At 42.1% G+C, this 18,238-nt stretch overlaps 1 protein-coding gene across 2 annotated transcripts in view; it reads right to left on the reverse strand.

Annotated features, from left to right (window-relative positions):
- Positions 1-11,317, reverse strand: part of col2a1b (collagen, type II, alpha 1b) — a 51,225-nt gene extending 39,908 nt beyond the window's left edge. The window contains exons 1-8 of one of the 2 annotated variants that reach the window (XM_030418631.1): positions 10,972-11,317; positions 7,366-7,575; positions 5,960-5,976; positions 5,491-5,523; positions 4,455-4,487; positions 3,986-4,039; positions 2,161-2,262; positions 731-808 (exon numbers count right to left, since the gene is read on the reverse strand). In XM_030418631.1, the coding sequence (XP_030274491.1) occupies positions 731-808; positions 2,161-2,262; positions 3,986-4,039; positions 4,455-4,487; positions 5,491-5,523; positions 5,960-5,976; positions 7,366-7,575; positions 10,972-11,062 (618 nt within the window). In that variant the 5' untranslated portion in view covers positions 11,063-11,317. The remainder of the gene's footprint in view (positions 1-730; positions 809-2,160; positions 2,263-3,985; positions 4,040-4,454; positions 4,488-5,490; positions 5,524-5,959; positions 5,977-7,365; positions 7,576-10,971) is intronic. The other variant, XM_030418632.1, reaches the window with a different exon arrangement.
- Between the last annotated feature and the right edge of the window lie 6,921 nt (positions 11,318-18,238).

Genomic DNA, 18,238 nt, shown 5'->3' on the forward strand with positions numbered 1-18,238 from the left:
ATACGTGGATGTTTTAATGAATGATTAAATTTAATAAGACATATCACACCCATAGCCAAAATGTTGCAGCACAAATTAAGTAATTATGTCGGCCTGCAAAGGCATCCAGCCCTTCCATTTTCTTTGTATATTCTTGCATTAGACGATCAGGCAGAGCTCTCGCGGGATGGTAAACCCACCCTGACTTAGTGTCTGCAAGTAAGCTAACCCAACACGTCCTTAGTTTGGAGTTATTTTAGTCTCAAACGTATCAGCAGATATCCGAATTCAGTATTGGAATTGGATTGGAATGTAGAAAATGTGGAAAAAACATAGCTGATGCTACAAAATCACAGGTCTTGAGTTGGTCATCTTCCTTGTTTCCTCCCATTTGTGATGAATTTAAATCCTGCATGGGTATCTCCTCTCCTGGTGAAGAACAATGACGGTTGCTAATGTGTCCATCTTGTAGTTTTCATAATTGATAACCATGTGATGCTTCTCTGGTTGTTCGTGCCCCTCCAGCGGGGTAAGAAGTGAAGAATGAGGCACTAAAAAAACAGCACAGGAACCGGAAGGGGTTCAGAGTTCTGTTCAAATACAATTTGAAGAGGCCTTCTCCTTCAGACAGTCTGTCTAATCATTTCTCCTTGCTCTCGATCCCTCCGAGAGCGTAGCGTCGAAGCAGATTCATAACCATCTGATTGTTAAAAATAATAAGTGGCAGCAGGTCTCATCATCGCTCGCTCACCATTGGTCCTTGCATCACGCCCATCTGTGCTCCGCCAGCCTTCTCATCGAATCCACCAGCCATCTGAGCAGCAAAGTTCTGGAAAAGGCAGAAGAAGAGGCAGCATTAAGGTTTTCATCAAGATGCACAAATGTTCTTCAGATGCCCTTTAAATACATTTATGACATCTATATCTAACATTTTAAGATGTTTAAATCCTGTTCCTAAATCCTAAATCTCAGTGTGTCAGTGAAAACATGGACGAGACAGGCGTTTGCTTTTACAGAGTTCCCTGATGGACACATAGATTTACTTGCAGCTAACTGCTGCTAACTGTAGCTGCCGTTAGCTAGATCGCTCAGTTAGCTGCAAAGACGTTAAATTAAAACCAGGACCCAGTGTTGGAGACGGAGCCCCATTCATGCCTGTGAAGTGGCACATGAAGCCAAAATGGCTCGACTTCCCGGCTCCTGCACAATAGAGACTTCCGCCGACCGAGACGGTTAACTTTTGTCTGTTTTGGTGCCCGGCTAACTTGAAGAGAGATAAAATCATTAAATTGTGCTGCTCTTCAAGACTTTTTTTCCAATTTTTTTGGACCGAATGGCTCAAATTATGATAGTCAAATGAGCCATTTTGCTGGACTCGCGGTGCTCAAATGCAAATTATCTGCCATTTTACAGCCACTTCAGCCTTTTTCTATTATCTGACCCTGCTTGGATATAGAACTTGGGGAGTGTTTTCTTTCTTCTTCTTCAAAGCTATACGTTCTGAACCACGAGTTTTGTGATCTGCTGAATGGAAAAGAGAAGGCGTCTCAGGCATCTGGTTGGAAGTCACTAAAGGCATGTTGAAAGGCCGCCAAAAAAATTTACAAGAAGAAATGCTTCAAATTGAATAGAAGAAATCATTTGGCTGATGGTTCACGATGTAAAGTTATAAATCTCGGAGGCCAGATGTGCTGTCACTGATTGTCACTGCAAAGTTTCGGAGGATCCCGTGTCACTTTGGCGGAGGGGAGATGATCAGCTTTTTATAGATTGTCAGCGGCAGAGCTCATTATGTGAGTCCTGATGCAGACGGAGGCCATGTGAACACTTTTCATCTCTCTCGCCTTCACAAAGAGTCTCCTTGTCTCCCCCTTACTCGTACTACCTCCTGCCCTTCCACCTCCCCTCCCCTCAGTCCACCTCCTCCCTCCTTTTCTCCTGCAAAGAATGAGAGGCATTCGATCTATTCTCTCTCTCTCTCTGCATCCACTCCCTGTTGTCTTTCTGCCTCCACCCAACGCCCGGCGATTTCCCACATCTTTTGTGCTCTCAGATTCTTTCTCTCTGTGCTTATTTCACCCAGTCGAAGTGAAGCCATTCTCGGTCTTGCATCAGTGTTCAACCTGTCGGCCCCTGTGTCTGCAGTGAATGCTAACTCCCTACTTGTCATGGGATACTTACTCCACCAAGGCCAGGGGGTCCATTAGGTCCTGGAGGTCCAGGGGGGCCGGGGTTTCCGGGGGTACCAGGCTCACCATCTCTGCCACGGGGACCAGGGCTTCCCTGAAATGGATAGATAACATTAAATTATACCCAAAGCTGGGTCAATTTGATTAATACGACCTAACTTCAAATGATCAGTCTGATGCCAAATTTACCACTGTAAACTTTAAAACTTACTTACTTTCAAAAACAGTCAGAAAACCAATTGCCTCAGAATTCCAAAGTGAAGTAGACTTTCAAATTTAAGTTTTATGAGCTAAATTTTTTTTTATTAAATTTTATCATTATGTCCATAAAATGTAGGAAAAGAATAAAAGTAAAGAAAAAAGCCAAAGCCCAAGTTGATATTATGTCTTCTTTTGTCTGGACAACTGTCAAAAACCAAAAGATATTAAGAAAACAACATAAAATCACCAAATATTCAGATCTGAGGAGATTTTTACTCATTATATGACTGTAAATAGCCATCAATTGATCTTCTGTTGATCAACCTATTGATTATTCTTTCACAATTCACTTTACTTAAATATGAAGCTCAAATGTATATATATGTTATCTGCAATGCGGTTTTTGACAACTAAGAACACCATTTATCTTATTGTAAATCGGATATACTTGACTAGAAGTCCTCATGTTAACTTAAATCCTATTTCATATTAACGAGAAAGACAACAAGCCCCACATAAACCACAAAAACACACATAAAGCACAGACTTATTAATCATACTCACTGTAAAACCTGTGCATTTTCTTAAAAAATCGAGGAAACCAGTGAAGTCAATGGTAAATTTTACAGTGTACAAGCGCAGGAAAGTGTTAAATAATACTAGTAACAAGGCACTATTGATTAATTCCAGGCCTTTGAGCCAATATCAGAGCTCAGTTGTACTTTGGATAAATCATTACACAGCTGCTGGCAGGCGATGCACCACTGGACTACATGTGTCAGATACTGTTGACAGAAGCCTAATGCTCACTTGAACCTTCTCCAAACTGCGATGAAAGTCTACATGAGGGAACATGACTAAACCTGATCTGCAAACAGCCATCCATCAGGATGGAAGTTTGTCTTTTTTGAGCCAAACTGGACATTTAAAGGTTTAAAAAGGTTAGAAAAAGGGCTCTATTACTTATTACACAATTCAAAACAAAGTGCATTTGCTTTTCCCTCGTGGTTGTAAACCCCCACTGATGATTTATCAGAGCAAATCAGACTACCTGGCATACCTCTGTGCATGTAGTGACAAATTACCCTGCGAGGGGATCCTGAGCCAAAGAATGTGCTGAACACCTAAAAGGCTGCTCAGCCTCTTGCTCGCCAAAATCAGCCTTGTGCTTCAATCTGCATAAAAAAGACAACTACACGACATAAACTCCTCGCCAGAAGCCGACTTCACATCCAACTGTTGTTACATTAATGCGATGATCAAAGACAGGCGACCACAGCGGGGCGAGATCTCCCCACACCGGCTGACTGAGGCCTCGGAGGTTTACATTACGAGCCTCTGACAGTCCCACATCTGTTAAACAACCCGGACCGCACCACTTAATGGAAACGACACATGACTAGCTAGACTGAGCTGCTCAATGAAAGGCCACCATTCTGCGAAACCTGCAAGCCAGAGCAGATCCACCCACCTCAACCTCCCGAAGACCTGAAGCTATCAGACTCAATAGGACATACTGTACTTCTTAAAGGAGCAGCAGCGTGTTGATATAGTGTTTATTTGACGTGAAAATGCCAAGAGAGGCGATTATTTTCTTCTTTAAATCTTTAACTGACCTTCTCTCCTTTGTCTCCTCTTGATCCGCGGGCTCCTTGCTCTCCTGGTGGGCCCTGGTGAGCGGGAGAGAGAGAGGGAGTCAGTGACTTCAGGTGTTTCCTCAGGAGAAACAGCTGGAGCTTTTGAAACTCTGCTGCTGTTATGTCAGATCAGTTTCCATTTCCTGTCACTGTGGCTAGCAACTGAAATGTCTCTAAATGCTCTTGTATGGTTTCTGTTTTGTATTTTTTATTTCCTAAAGTTATATATACTTTTATTACTTTCTCTCTTACTATTTATATTCATCTGTACCATTTTTCTGTCATTATCCCTGCTGGGGATCAACAGTTTGTCTTATCTTATCTTATCTTATCTTATTTTAACTTTTCTTAACTTTTCTTAGCTCGTCTTATCTCTTTCTATCTTCAATTCATACATAAAGATTGTAAAAGCTTTCCAGCAGCAGAAATGATTGAAATGTGTGCGTACCATTGGGCCAGCTGGTCCTCTTGGTCCTACAACCTGTGCAAGTAAAGGAAGGAAAACAGTCAAGATATCATCTCTTATATGTAAGTGTCGCATATGAAGGACACAAACTAAACACTGGAGCTTACATCGACCAGATGTATTTACACGGGTGAGGTTTAAGTCTCCCTGCACTTTGGGGGGGGGGGGACCACTACTGTTCTCCCATCGGAGCAGGCTTGTTAATTGCTAATCTCTTTGGGCGCAGCATTATAAGAAACATACAATAAACAATGCCTTCTTATTTCCTGCCATGAACTCGTATTCCCTCAGAGTTGTAAAGCATTTCCAGGTGCAGCTCTGCAGCAGCAGCAGCAGCAGCAGTGGGGAGTTTGCTCTCTCCCTCTTCTTCTTCTTCACTGGCCTATAAGAATCTTTATGGAGGTTCGTTTGGAGGCCTTATTGTGCTCGGCTGTCTTACTGATGAGCGGGCTAACAGACCTGCCTCCTCCTCCTCTGAGTCACTGCTGTCTTTCTTAAAGTATTGGTTATGCTACTTCTTTCTCACATAAATTAAAACTATTCTTAAACCCACAACCAGGCATTGAATGCTACCAACAGTGGTGGAATGTAACTAAGTACATTTACTCAAGTAATTGAAATTCTCCTACTTTCCTTGTGTATTTTCTATTTTCTGCTACTTGACACTTTCTTCTCCATGATGTTAATTTCACAGCTTTTGTTAGATTTTACACTCAGGGAGTATGTTGAGTCCGTAAAATATGATGTAAACAGAGAAATGCTACTTCTGGTATGATATGTAATACATTTTTTCTCTTAATTTTGATGTAATTTGTGCTTTTCCTTTTTATATTTCAAGTACATTTAATACGAATCTAAATACTTCCTCCACTACAGGCTACCAATAGCGACTTGTAAGCATTTTGTGTCAGGATGAAGGAGATCTTGATAATTTATAATTTCCATCTAAAAAATGATCATTTTTAAATGAAAAGGCTGGTTAGTTGTATTCTGTGACTGCTGTGTGGTGTCGACTTACATCAGTGATGTCTCCTGGTTCACCTTTCTGACCCTGATGTTGAAAAGATACAACATAAAAAACACCGATTAGTATTAAAAACCACAAAAAGATTTCAGATTTCAAATCATTGTTCAGTTATTCTTTGTTCGCCTGTAAGAGGCAGGATCTGTGAAGCACATCTGATGATAAAATTTGCAATTTTGAGGAAACTGGTTGGCAGCAGAATGTCCGCTAAAGTATCATTAGACACGTTAATATGGCACCCGGTGTCGAGAAGGAAATAACAATCTTCCGTCTGGCGAAGCTCTTTCATATCAAAGTCTAAATCCATTAACTACAGGCCGCATTGATATCAGTCTGCAATGGAGACAGGTTTAATTGTAGATGCCGACGAGCTTCATTCACACACACATATGATCACACACAGACACATCGACACACAGACACGCACAGCAGCAGAGCATCTTAACATCCTCTGGTGTCTCACCTTAGCTCCAGGTGCTCCTGTTATGTGGTCAAGCAGGTTCGAGGGGAGAAACAGACCACAGTTAGCGAGTGAATAAACAATCCATGAAGGTAGCACAGTATTTCCCCTGACAGAGAGTCTATAAGTGCTGATGGCTAATTGCACCGTCCTAATTTGCACTACTCTGAAGACCACCACCAAATCACGTTTGTGGTACCCGAAGAGCCCATCAGGATGGAAAAAAGTGTTGGTTGAATCACCATCTTAAAGCAGAAGCAAAGCGGCTGCAGGTAAAAAGCAAAAGCAATGGAATAGCTTGCCCAGGGTTAATCAAATCATCAAATCTTGTGTTTATGGCATTTTTGTAGTTCATAGCGTTATAATGAGCATCAGTAAGTAACATGTCGTCAGTTTGTGAGTCTGCATATTTTTTGGCAGGGCTGAGTATCGATGAGGTTTCACCTGATCTTTCTAGTTACAATACAAAACCTCCATCTTGACTCCTTACTTTGAGGAAAAACAACAATGTTTTTCTACAAACCTTATTTCCAAATCCTTTGCCTCAGTGAAATAGACTGAAATTTGAAAAATGTGGATTGAAATCAGAAACTATCTGATCCAAAAATAAGTCCACAAGATTATAAATCTTCAATTCCAACTTTCATTACCGGACACATCGTGTAAAATCAGTATAAAAATGTATATATGTTCGACATCCAGCCCTATTTATGGATAGTTACTAACTTAAAGTGGTGCTGTACATGTTGCATATATCTTACTAAGCACTTCATTTAGCCTTAAATGAAAGAAAAGCATTTGATAAAGTATTTGAATCCACAAGCATGCACTGCAAACAGTGACACTTCTGATTTCACTCATGCTCCTCAACTGACTTTGTTTACATTTCCAAAGCTGGCCAACGGAGCTCCTCGTCTATCAGGAGGCCGTATTTAAATACGGTGAATAGCTCCTTCAAGAAGTCTCAGCGGAGAGTGTCACAGTTTTTCTTGCCATCAGATCTGCAGAAATCCACAGAGAGGATATAGAGTAGAAATGCGAGGCCGTGTCTGCTCGACTGAGGTATTTCCTTAATGACTCCCACATGTTTTCATGATACTCTGGGAAGGAGAGAGTATTCAAACAAGATGGGGCCAAGGTGAGCCAGCGATGGAAAAACGACGTTGAGGTAGCATTTCACTGAAATCTGCTCAGAAGCATCACTGCTGTCGTTTTATTTCATCATTTGTTTGCTTTGGGGAGAAAACGCTGTATTGAAATCAAAGGCTGACCAGATTTTTAGAGGTTAAACTGTCCAACCTTTGATTCATACCAAACTGTCCCTGGGTCATTTTTCTCCCCAAACCAAACAACATGATCTTGTGAAGAGTAATTTATTTATGAGAGGTGTGAGATAAATAAATTACGACCAATGGGCGGAGATGGGTCAGCTGCGCAGATGGGGCAACACTCTCCAAATGGGATTTCAGGTTTGGGGCAGTCTTTTAGCTCCTCGCAGACAATTTCATCACACAGGACGGTTCCAGTGTCACACACACAGATGCGACAAGGCTCTGGCTTCCAGACGTCCTTGTCGCTATAGCGCTGTCCGTCTTGCATACAGCTAAAAACATCTTCCTCTGTGTGTGAGGTCATAGTAAGGCCCGGCCAGGTAGATGGTGAGAGGGAAAAAAGGAGATTATGCATCAGGTATGACAACATGTTCACTCATACACAACAACGTTTGTATTTAATGAGATATCAAGCAGACTTGTCCAAGTGGGAAACACATGTGCAGTGCACTAACAGGTAATCCAAAGTATTAATAATACCATAAAAAGATGTTGAAATTCTTAAATCTACATGCAAAAATAACCCCAAAATCATTTGAGTTTGATATTTCTTTCAGTGGGTGAACTGTGTTGTTCACCAGGGCAGATGGCAACAGATTGGACTCAAACTGTGGCCATCCACCTTTTATAGTGAATGAGAAACACCACAAGTTATACCTAACAATAATAACTTTCACTAATGATCATTCCTCCCATTATTTTCTTGAATAGCTGACTAGTAGATGTGCCTATAAAATGCCAGAAAAAAGGGAAAAACGTGTTATAATATCCCACAGCCCAAGTAAGTGATATTCAGTAACCACACATTCAGTAAGAAAAAGCAACAATGTTCACATTTCAGATGCAAATCTTTGGTATTTTTGTTTGAAAAGTCACTGAAACCAGTAATTGATCACCAAAATTCTAGCTGATTAACTTTTTGTCGACTGGCTAACAGATTACTCGACTAACTCCAAATAAAGCACAACTTTCCAGATTTGAATCTTGCTGTTACACCTTTGCTGCACGTCCCCCCCCCCCCCCCCCCCCCGTCTTCTCCTACTTTCTCTCTCTCTCTGTCCCCAAAATAATCCTAAAAAGCAGCAAATATTTAGTGCCATCCTTCCATTAATCAATATCCAAAGAGTCCAAATGCAAAACCATTGCAACTCATCAGGTAGCCACAGGATGGCAGTGTAACACAACAGAATCACAGTGCAGCTGAGCAACACCTGCAGGAAACCTCCAATAACTTCACAGGAGCTGGAGACCCTGCACCTAAATTCCTCCACAAGTTAAATATAGGGCGAGTTTACATTGTGGGTGACTCCCTGATTTACTGCAAGGGGGGTGGGGGGTGGGGGGTGGGGGGGGGGGGGACAGACTCTGCATTCAGTAAATGAAAAATGTTTGGATTTTGTTCTGACCACAGGGTGCATGAGTGCCGAACGTGATGGAGGAGGGGCATGTTTCAATACAGGTACTGTACTTGGTCTAAATCACACCACTCAAAGAAATGCAACAATGAACTCAGTAATTAACCATATTCCTGTTTTGTATATATATATATTTTTTTTTTTTCAGTCTGGCAGCTCACTGAAAAAAGTCAACAGCAGGCCAAACAGTTGCTCAAAGAAATGCTCTGATTGGAGCCAGTGAACCTGGACCGAGGGGTGAAAGTGGTCGACCCACCAGAAGAAAGAAAGGCCTCGGGGGTACGGGCTGCTGAGAGTGTGAGAGGGGAAGGTGCAAGTACAGTAGCTATATTTACCTTTGAGCGCTGCTCAAGTCTAGGCAACCTAGCGGACCTCAGTGGCTATGAATGAGGTCTTTCTGGAAAGGCACAGAGTGGGCAATTCACAAAGTATTGCCTTGTATAAACACGGGGCGCATTTTTAAACCCCATCTGGAAGCCATAGCTGTGTCAGATGCCAATTCAAACACATCAGAGAAAAGAAAATGGTCAGCTTTCAGGCACATACCTTTGCGGTTTTTGACATTTAGTTTCACGGGCCTGGACGCTCTATCAAAGGAATGCACCTGTCCTTTTCATTGACTCAGATATGTAAGATTCCCCAGATATGTTTGGGAGACAAGGGGCTCCTCTGTAGACCCGGAGAGCTGATAGAAGGCTGGCTTTTCGCCACGGAGGATAATTTGCACGTCTCCTCTCCCGTATGTTGGCAGCCGTACCGGGGAGTAAAATGAACAAAAGTGAAGCCAGGTGGAGGACAGTCAAGTCAACTCTGCTCTCAGTGTATTCAGTAACTTTGAGCTCTCTTCTATATCTGTCTGATAGGCTTTGTGACCTCCTCGCCTACATGAACACTCAGTGGCTGCAATATTGAGAGTTAAAGAAGTGACCCCTGTCCCCTCTGAGGGCCACTGAGCCTGCTGTGCCGGGGTCACACTCAAGACCTCTTCGCCACTTTGGTGTCTCCCAGAAAAATGCTGCAGAAAAGAAGGTCTCACATTATATCCAAGGGGCCTATTTCTCTGAAAGGGTAACCTGAGACTTCCAATTGCTTTCGGTGTGAGTATTTCCGCCCTTTTTTTCACTTTCATCTGTGAAATACACCTTTTCTTGGCTTTAAAAGCTTGAAAAAGCTTGACCTACTGCATACTGAGAAAGGCTCTAGGGCTCGCAATAAAAATTCCCCTGTCTTATATTTTTCCAATCACCTCTCTCTTGCACCTTGGCTCTGTCACTTTCTGGGCTGACTGTCACTGCGTATGGGTAATCTTCTAAGCAGATGGAAAGCCTGAAATCATATGGAACATTATTTCTGGCCCCAATCTGCTGGCATACCTTCACTCTCTTGTGGATACTAAAATCAATACCGATGATGAACAATCCCCCCCCCAAAAAAACCGCGGAGACAGTAGAGAGTCTGCAGGTATGGAGACGACTGTAGGAGCTATGTGATTACGATTTTATGGAAATTTGGGTTATCAGCGCACCTTTCCGCCTCAACAAGCCAGGATTCGCCTGGATGCCCTCTGACAGCAATGGAATGTGAACACTTTTCACCAAAGGCCCTTGAGCCTGACCACCTTTCACTTCTTGCCCATCCCCTCCTTCCCCCCCTCACCCCCCCCGTATTAAGTGAATCTGCAGTTTAAAGGAGAGCCTGTCAAGGCCGCTAAAGCACCCACAGGTGTCCGGCAGCTTTATTTAGGAAAGAAGGGGGAGGTAGAGCTCCAGGGCAGGGGATCAAAATCTGAATCTTACAGTCTGATTTTCACTTTCCAATCCACGAATGAATGAATGAATGCGAAAAACTTAAATGATGTCTTCACCAAAGCAAGAAGAAAAAAAAAAAAATCAGCTCCTGCTCTTTGCGCGTTTATTCTGCGTAAATGTGCCACCTCTCTCCATCATTGCATCACTTTTACGCACCTCCGCAACTGTGATATGTTCACTTTTATCACACCTTATACATACTTTTCGATCAGCACTCTCTGTAGACAGAAGGTCCGCAGCTAGCATCACTTAGACAACTTTTAAAGTGAGTCTCCAAACAATCGGGAAACTTTCTGTGCGTAAAAGTTGCGAGGGGGATAACCAAACCTCTCCAAGAACCAGAAGTTGAGACGATGGATAGAGAAACTTGTTTTTTTTGGACACCTGCTCTCTTTATGCACCTTATGACAACTTTTTCTTCACAGCTCTTTGAGAGAAATAAAAAAAACCCAAACACTTACGGTCGTCCTCCTGACATCTCACAACGGCTAATAGACAGACTTGGGTTGCTACAAGTAGCAGTACAGTCCTGGAATCCATAGAGCTGAACATGTCTAAATATTAGACATGCAGGGCCCACAGGGGAGAAACAAGGGTGCGAAGGGAGCGGAGGCTTCTCTTCAGTATTTGGTGTGTGTGTGTGTCCCCGGTTACAAAAGCCGAACCATTCGAAATTCACCCGTCCCGAGGAAAAAAAAAACAAAAAACCCGATGGGGGAAATCCAGCGGCAGGACCCGGACCTGCAGCAGAAACTCAGCACCGACCGCTTCAGGCCAGACGCTGTAGTTTTATGTCCCCGTTGCCTTCAATGAATCTTCGTATATTCCCAAATATCAGCCCGGCCCCTTGCCCCCCGTCAGGCTGTAATCTGAGCCCTGCTTCCCTCCCATTCTGTCTCCCAGGTTTTTATTATTCGAGTCCCAGACCACTCCTTTCCACACGTGCTGCTACTGAACCAAAAAAAACCGAAAAAAAACCAAAAAACTTTTCCCCCCAACTTTGGTGCCCTCCCACTTTCTCACCCCCTCCTCGTTCATCGAAAGCATAGCGATGTCAGGATCACTTCGTTACGCTGATGGAAGGAGCTTCTTCATTGTGTGTTATGGGACCTGTGCGTGTTGAACAGCCTGCTACAAGGACCACTTCACATTTAAAAAAAAAAAAAGTTCACTGATTGAATATTATTCACTTGAGATTATATGATCATCAGACAGTGTTCTCAGGAGGTGAGCATATAATAAAATACAATAAAAACGCCAAGAGACATTATATTTGGGATAAAACTGGGGAAAAATAAAGACCCATAAACATCCTAAAGTAAAATAAAGCAACTTTAAACTCATCTAATCCAGACAGACACAATCATTGTAATGTTAAAATGTTTATGTAGCTTTTAGCATAATAATAATATAAAATTAATGTAATATGACTAATTTTTCATTCAATGATCCAACAATTTAGGAAAGTTAGCAGATTCTGGCAATTAAAATATCTTTTTTTTTTTTTGTTGAGATTCACTTTAGATTATAATGCACATTAGACAGCGTTCTCAGGATGTGGAAATACAATAAAGTACAATAAAAACACCAAGAAACATAATGTTTGGGATAAATTTGGGCAAAAAAAAAAAAAGACCCCAAAACATCCTAAAGGAAAAAAAGATAGCCAGTGAAGTTACCAGCTAGCCCAAGCGCATCCTGCTTCGTAATACCACTTTGTACCTGCAAGAGGTGATGTATCCCCTGTAGTTTCAGCTGGGAGATTTTTTGCCAAATGTTAGTGTTTTAAATGAACAATATAAACTCATAAAATGTCAAGACAGGAAACACTCTTACTTCTATTTTTGTTAACACAAAAATTCAAATTTCTCTTTTTTACCGAGCTAAGACAAGTTTAATTGGTTTGTCTTTCCACAGTCACCTCTGATTCAGTCGAATTAAATCTTCAGTTCACAGAGTAAAATGTGAAAATATTCTGGCTCCACATGTCTTTCCATATCCCACAAATTACACCTTTGACCACATCTGTTTGAAGGATGCTTAGAGATGAAGGTGATCAATATGTTTGTGGCTATGTGAGATTAATAACTTTAATGACATGTAATACATAAATACACATGTAATACAAAAAAAAAAAGTCAGGTTTGACCTTCTCAAATGTGACAGTATTATATTTTTTGTCATGTGTGAAAAAGGATAAAATATCTTTTAATTTTTGGACTTTTTTTTGGAAAAAAAAACAAAAACAAGCACAGTAAAGTCAATTTGTGCTCTGGTGAACTTGACATCTTGGACGTTTAATGGCTGAATAATTAATTGGTTAGATGAATTATTTTGATAATGAAGATAAACATCAGCTGCAGCTCAGAATGAGTTGTTTTGGAGGCTAAACATATTGAATAATACGTTTTGCAGCACTAGTTTATACATGATTGTTTTCACACCTGTGAGCTGCACAACACCTGCGTTCTCCAAGAGCCAAAACCATTAAACTAAAACAGAGCATTGGCTTTTTTCCCTCCCACCTTTTTTTTTCCATTGGCTTGAAAGCTGAAGAAGCACAGAGAAGATGTAGATGAAGCCAGGTGTCTCATCTGGTGTGTCCGCTGTGTCGTCACTCTCCTGGATGTAATAACACTAATGTGTGTGCATTAAAGCTCAGGCTGGAGTTCAGGGAGACATTTGATCTAATGTTGGGTACAGGGACATTCCTGAGAGGACTGTGGGAAAAGAAAAGGATGACCGTGGCTGAGGTTGAAGGCCTGCAGCATGCAGACATCCACACAGTGCTAACCGGATCTTTACAGCTGGAGTAATGTTGGGGGGAGAGCTGATTTGTCATATTCCTGTCCCCGATGTAGACAGAATGGGGCTAGAATTGCCAGTTTTCAGAACCACTCTGAGCTATGAAACTATTTCTGAGGAGATGCTGCCTGTGTGTCTGCATTTCACACGTCACCAACCGCAGCCGTATTCTGTTATGACTCTGGTGTCGGATCGGATGTGCCTGTCAGAACACAGAGTTCCTCAAACCTCCTGCAGCTCGCTCACATGTTCACTCACTGGTTTTCGATCAGACAAATGATTCCAACAGCCACATTTGAGTCTACTCCTTGTGGCTGCGACCTCAAAACAATTCTCGCATTCAGTGGCGGTTTAATGTGAGGGAGAGAATAGGTTTTAAAAATGGGACGAAAAAACATAAAGATAGAAATAGCTGAGTGCAATTTTCTCACTGCAGGAAACGGTATAATCCAGTCACCAGAGTCAAAGGAGCTCCGAAGTAGGTTACATTCAGATTGTTATTGTTGGGTGTGTTTATTAATCCAGTGAGCACCAATGTTTTGCTGGTACTTCTCCAAAATTAGAGGGAGGGATCTTTATTAGAAGGGCTTTATTTGGTTAAATTGTCAGTTTTGCAGCTCATTTCAAATACTACTGTGTGCACGTTAAAGGACAACAGCTGTAGACCTGCAGGCTCCACTGCATAGCTGCGACGCACAAGTGGGCTTGACGTTGCAGGACTTTCTACAATGAACAGACTGGGATAAATTAGTATTTAAGATGCATGTAATCTGATAAACTGCCTTCACTGATGTCACTTAGTGGCTAAATTGCACTGTGGGTGAACAGTCCACTGGTCAGAACCAAAGAAATTGGCTTTTTTTCAAGTCAATTCATTCTTTTTCCTGTTTAAAACCTGGAACCTACATTACCCAAAATGCAACTGAGCCACTGAGTGACATCACTGGAGCCCCATTAAAGGCTGCTTCCTTAATTTATGCAGTTTTACTTCCCCAAAAACTGTAAACACAGTTAAATGTGGAAAATTGTCGGAGTTACCCTTTGGTGAAACACATTTAGAAATATAGTATGACCACAATAAAACATATGTGCTATGTGTATTATCAAGCAAATATCATATTTCGCCTTCAAAGGGCAGCCGTCTTTACAATCTCAGTGAAGTGAAAAAACCCATAGATCCCCACCTGATCAGCACCAAATGGCAAACAGACACAGTTAGCGACAAACTGGTGAACGTCCTGTGTAGAGCATATAACGGCCGAGAAGTGTTTATATTTCCCTCAGAAGTTTGTTGAAAATTAGAAACAGAGCTAAATAGGAGAGTGAATCCAGAACATCAATTCGTGACCAGACAACTGTTTCTCTTTAACTGCTGGATGTGTACATAGCACATAGCATATGTTTGCAAACAGGTTCGCACGCTATATGTCTATGTTTTATTCATGATTCTGTTAGCCCCCAAGTAGCTGATACAGTAAGTTATCGGGGTCAAAGTTGAGTAAATTAGCGCTATCTGTTGCTAAAACAACTCTCAAAATCTAAGCTGCAACGACGGCAGCAGCAGCTTCATCCTTTTCTATAATATCATTAATATGCTAATCTCCAGGCCCGCTCCTGTTCATAAAAGCAACACATGGCCAAACCAAACAGCCTTGATCTTCCCATCAGACCTCTGGACTGAGCCCATAGTTTGTGCAGGAATGACACTCTTGTCCCCGCCCTAACCCTGTCACATGTAGCTGAGGTTATAAATCACAGCAGCTAACTGAGTGCTCACCGAGATGCCACTTGTACTCCGTGGCTACAGCTCTAGCTATTATAAAAGGCAAGGAGACAGTTTGGTTGCATCAGTTATGCAGGGTGCTCACCCTTCTGCAGGTTGTGACCTGTGATCTTTGACCTTTAAACCCTTCACACTTTATTTGAAACGGGAGCAGCTGGCGCATCCTGAGCGTGCAGCATTAGCGCTATTCTCTACCTCTCGGCTGTCTAAGGAGAGCTGTGGTTTTTCAAGCGGGTCGGGGAATCATACTGCATGTTAGTTTGTTTGTGAGGGTCGTTTATTGATTCCAGGGTCAAGTGGAGTAATGACTAATCAGTGAGTTAGTACGTTGTTGCAAACACCTGCAGACGTGCAAATCACTGAAACTTGCAAGCAGACCAACGGCACCAGCGGTGTAAAAGATTTTTTTTTGCCAAAAACAGTTTGACTTGAATACACTAGTTGAACTCTGTGAGTCAAATGTGGTCAAAAATGAAGCTGACTCATATTTAATTTTGGTCTTTTACTTCTCATTTTCTTATAAAAACCATGTAAGTGTGTTTGCTCTGCGTAATTGGCCCTCAAACATTTGTTTTACATGTAATTCCTCCTCTACCAGCTTACATGGAAATTGAACAACATGTAATTTTGCGTAGATTCAGACATCTTCTGCACAAAAAGCACATGTCTGACTATGTATAGTGAAGGATCCAAGCGCATTGTAATTGTTTTTTCTTTGTGATCATGTGGCGTGCCCACAAACCCCGCGCAATCCACGGATCAAAGACTCTGGATCAGTTAACCACCAATTATCTATTCATAGGCTGGAGACCTAAAATCAGCTGGAGTTTCTTATTTTCTCGCTACTGGTTGCAACTAGCAGTCTGGCTACATCAGCCAGTGGAAGGTAAAAATGTGTCAAGTTTTGAAATAGGCATGCATACGGAGTTACTGTGAGGTGTGTGTGGAGCTGCGTGTGTGTGTGATCTCTTTCAGCCAACAAATGCCTTTGAGGGGACGTCTTTGAAGAGGAAATGACACCCTGTGTCCATGCAAGGTTTCAATACTTTGTGCTTCTCATCTTCATGTCAGTGAGAGCGCACGGATGGTTTAAGTATTAACGCTCGCTGTCAGTGAGTCAAGACAAGACTTTGCTTTGTTTCAGACCTGCAAGCTTCAATTATGTCTGGAAAAGAGATGGACTGCAGCGGCCTGTGGCTGGATTATGATTACTTCTTCAAAGCTTCTCTGCGCTGAGCTGACAGACGTGTCCCCCTCCAACAGGGTGAGGGGTTAAGGGTGACGGAGTCCCCGATGCTTTCTAGAGGATGAAAAAATAAACACCGGCACTTGAGGTATCAAATGTGTGTCATGAAAGCCCCCGAGCCCCAGAGTTCAGGAGCCAAGGACAGGAGAAACCATCATTCAACTTTTTTTTTTTTAAAACAACTTTCCCAAATGTTTCAATGTTTTCTTTTAATCAACATCGATAGTCTTCCAATAAATTGCACCCTCAAGATTTTTCTGTGAATTTTTACGATGTGGTGACAAATTACAGCTGCGGGAAGTTCAAATCCGCCGTGCAACCTACAGTTCACACACTGCGTTTAAAGAGGCAGAAAATGATGGGAAGAGTATGTGGATATAGGTCTGAAGCTGTTTAGGAATGAAGTCTGTCTGGAAAGATAATCAGAGAGTATGGGAAAAAAGAAAAGAGGAATGGGGGGGCAGACAGTGAGGGGAGTAGCAGAAAAATAGAAAAAGAGGGAGCGAGCGAGAGGTAAGGTGGGTGGGAAAGATGGAATGCAGGAGTGAAGGAGGGGACATCTGAAAGAGGAGGAGAGGGTGGGACGCCACTGAAAGTGGGAAGGAGATGGATGGAGGAGAGAGAGAGCAACAGAGAGAGAGAGACAGAGAGAGAGAGGGAGGTGCACACAGTATGGAAAGCGTTAACTGAGGCCACGTGGGAAATCGCCACTGAAATAACAAAAGCTGTGACGTCACTGGATGTGAGAGAGAGCACGCTGTCAGACTACCTATAGCCACAATAACATTACTTCCATTAGCCTGGTTTCTACTACAAGGCCAAATGAGGATAGCCAGAATTTACTGCCTACACTGCTGACGTTGTTCAGGTCTCTCCTAAATTTCATCCAGTTGTGTCTGTCTCCTATATTTTGTACTGTATTTTTTAAAGTCAGATTTGTATTTTTTGCTTGTTATCTTGAGTGGCCTAATCCTAACCCTAACCCTAACCCCATTTAATGTCAACATTATGGTTACATTACATTAAAGTACTTGTCATGTGCAGCGCTTGACTTTCACAGAAAGGCATCAAATCAAACAGCTGGTCCCCTTGTGAGTCTGTGTGTGTGTCATCATGGCAGAATGTTGCCTCAGACACATCTATATGTAGCAGGAACTCCCACTCTAAGTTGGCAGGTGTTTAAATGTCTGTCTGTCTGAACGTATTTTGTAATATAAACGACACAAGGTAGGCTCTAGTTTGGGATTATCTTCAGCTGTGTATTTGGTGCTCTGGTGGGTTCTTACAGCAGCAGGATGATGAATGCGAGATTGACTCGAGCAAGCACGGTGATCTTGTTCATCTTAATGAAGGAACATGTCACCCCGTGCAACAGTGTGGCTCACTGATGTGTCGTGATAGCTTTTGTGCAACAATGGAGCTCTTTGGCTCAGGGGAATGAACCATGCATGGATATTCTTGTTTTAAGGACTGATGAAACTTATCGCCACACATATCCGCTCCACTTTGACTCATTTTGCATTTAAAATCGCTCCTGATGACCTTTTGGTTTCTTACACCACCAAATTACAACATGTCTAAATCAGCCAACACCCCTTGATTAGCGGCAATAAAGTCTGCAGTCTTGTCATATGGACTTCAATGTTTGTTGATGGAGCATGAAACAGGCTGGGAACTAGCAGTCTTGTGGTTTTCCAGCTTGGCTAAATAAACCGTATCCACTAAACAAACTGTGGTTTATTGATATCGCAGTGAGAGTCGTGAACTTAAAAGTAAATCAGTTAATTATGTTTGTAAGCAACAAGGGTTTTGCTGTGTGTTTTGAGTGGCTGGCACAAAATGTTAAAATCCTTCCTCCACATTTTTAATAGCCTGTACCTGAGAATATTAAATA

This window comes from Sparus aurata, chromosome 6 (genome assembly GCF_900880675.1).
Source record: "Sparus aurata chromosome 6, fSpaAur1.1, whole genome shotgun sequence".
Taxonomy (NCBI): domain Eukaryota; kingdom Metazoa; phylum Chordata; class Actinopteri; order Spariformes; family Sparidae; genus Sparus; species Sparus aurata.